The following is a 2,141-nucleotide window of genomic DNA, read 5'->3' on the forward strand; positions in this document are numbered from 1 at the left end:
TCTGTCACCAAAAGTCAACAATTTCAATTGTTTTGCTGCCGTCCCCTGCAGGGCTACAATTTCAATAAAACTTATTTGTGATTTTATCTTTTATATGTTTAAGACCCACTCCAATGAATTGAAAAAAAAAATAAATAATGGGGGTGTTTTTAACATGGGGCCTTTTTTGACGATAGAGGACAAATATATATATATATATATACGTACATATATATAAATATAAAGACAATTTAGCTTAGACTTGTATTTCTGAGTATTTCTCTATAAAAAATGTTGTCTGTGGTGTTAAATTTCCACCAAGAGTCCCCCATGAGTGTATATCTCCACTACACGTACTACACGCTCTGAGAGAACATTCCTCAGGCACAGGACAGTCCCGACGCCCGCTCCTCTACTCCTCTGCGCTCATGAAACCACCGAGAAGAGCTTTCACGAGCCCAGAGAAGAAAATTCACAAGTGCGGACAAGAGCTTTCACGAACGCGAAGAAGAGCTTTCACAAGCGCAGAGAAGAGCTGTCACGAGCGCAAAGAAGTTTATAGAGCCTGAAGAAGTTTCACGAGCGTGAAGAAGTTTCACGAGCGCGAAGAAGAGCTGTCACGAGCGCGAAGAAGTTTGTAGAGCCTGAAGAAGTTTCACCAGCGTGAAGAAGTTTCACGAGCGCGAAGAAGTTTGGAGAGCGCGAAGAAGTTTCACGAGCGCGGAGAAGAGCTTTCACGAGTGGGGAGAAGAGCTTTTGTTAGTGCGCAGGAGTGGAAGGGCGGGCGTGGAGACTGTCCTGCACCCATGGAACATTCATTGCGTGCGTGGAGTTTGATATATGCTTGTGGGAGACTTTTGGCAGAAATTTAATACCATAGTTGTGAATCAGGAGCAACTAAAAAAAGCTGTTTGAAAAAGAGTGTGATAGAACATAAACTGGGCTCTGCTCCATTTTGATGCATCTACTTGCAGACAAATAGATCCATGAACGTCTTTGTCTTCCTCGTCTGAGCTGGAATCTGGATCAAAGCTTTAAGGCCGGATAGCTCCAATATTGCTCACCAATTTTGTTGCACCGATTATGTTAGGTTGGTGGTCTTAGCATGAGAGAATGTAAAAAAATAGTGATCAGACGGGAAGGGGGGCTGATTTGCCTCTCACCTATAGTCCCGCCCACCACTCAGAGGTGAATTTCTAACAAACAAACTCCTGCCATTCTGCAGAAATTATGTCCTAAAAATGATAATCATAATCAAAAGACCATTTAACATGCTTTTAAAGTAGCTTAAAAACGATCAGAGTGGGTTTTTCAATCATCAGGGTTCGCAATTAATAGCAACATAGCAAAAAATTCCAATTAAAAAAGAAATTAAATTTAACTTCAGATTTTAATTTGTAAGGCTTTAAGACCCGGCCCTCTGACTCACCCTCTTCACATAACTCTGGATCACCTCTGGGTCTGCAGCCTGTTGACCCGCCACACAGATGTCCGTCTCCAAACGACTTCTGGAGCATCTCCATTGGTTTTTCTCCAAACTGTAATAGGACACACAAAAAAGAAGCACTCATGAAGCTCAGTGTGAATCATCAGTCAAGCCGCACCATTTCTCTTTTGTTCACATCAATTATGGTTTGGAGAACCAGGACATTTTTTTAAAAAAAGACGGCACTCTTCAGATGTAGAAGGATTATTTCTTAGAGCTTTTTGTTCCAGTTCAAAATGAACACAGATGCTTAACCAAATCAACTTGTACGGCTGCAGTCAGAAGGACGCTCGGCAGTAATGAGTTTGGCAGGCTCGCTCATGTTCACGAGGACTTGTTGACCCAGAATGATCACTGCAGAAACATAATGTCAAATCTGATGGGAGTGAATTCTCCATTTAAGGCAAGCAGGCTTTCAACGGAGCCACAAAAAACGTATTAGACAGAGAAAAAGCTCAGAATTTCCTTCTGCTGCTTTTGAAAAGCACCATCATAAAAGGCGTATTTAGATACACCTCCTCAGATTCAGAGGGAGGTCAGTGAGAAGGCCGTGCTAATATCTTGTGCCGTGAAGCGTGACTGACGTTCACAGCTCCATTTGAAACAGTAGAACCCCCACTTTCATTTTTATGGGTTTTGATGAAAGGGTTGCCAATGATGGGGAGATAAAAGGCAA

At 42.2% G+C, this 2,141-nt stretch overlaps 1 protein-coding gene across 4 annotated transcripts in view; it reads right to left on the reverse strand.

Annotated features, from left to right (window-relative positions):
* Positions 1-2,141, reverse strand: part of rftn1a (raftlin, lipid raft linker 1a) — a 34,451-nt gene that overhangs the window by 5,634 nt on the left and 26,676 nt on the right. For all 4 annotated transcript variants that reach the window (XM_024257827.2, XM_036214276.1, XM_024257804.2 and 1 more), the window contains exon 4: positions 1,409-1,517. In XM_024257827.2, coding sequence (XP_024113595.1) covers positions 1,409-1,517 — 109 coding nt within the window. The remainder of the gene's footprint in view (positions 1-1,408; positions 1,518-2,141) is intronic.

This window comes from Oryzias melastigma, linkage group LG11 (genome assembly GCF_002922805.2).
Source record: "Oryzias melastigma strain HK-1 linkage group LG11, ASM292280v2, whole genome shotgun sequence".
NCBI classification, from domain to species: Eukaryota; Metazoa; Chordata; class Actinopteri; order Beloniformes; family Adrianichthyidae; genus Oryzias; species Oryzias melastigma.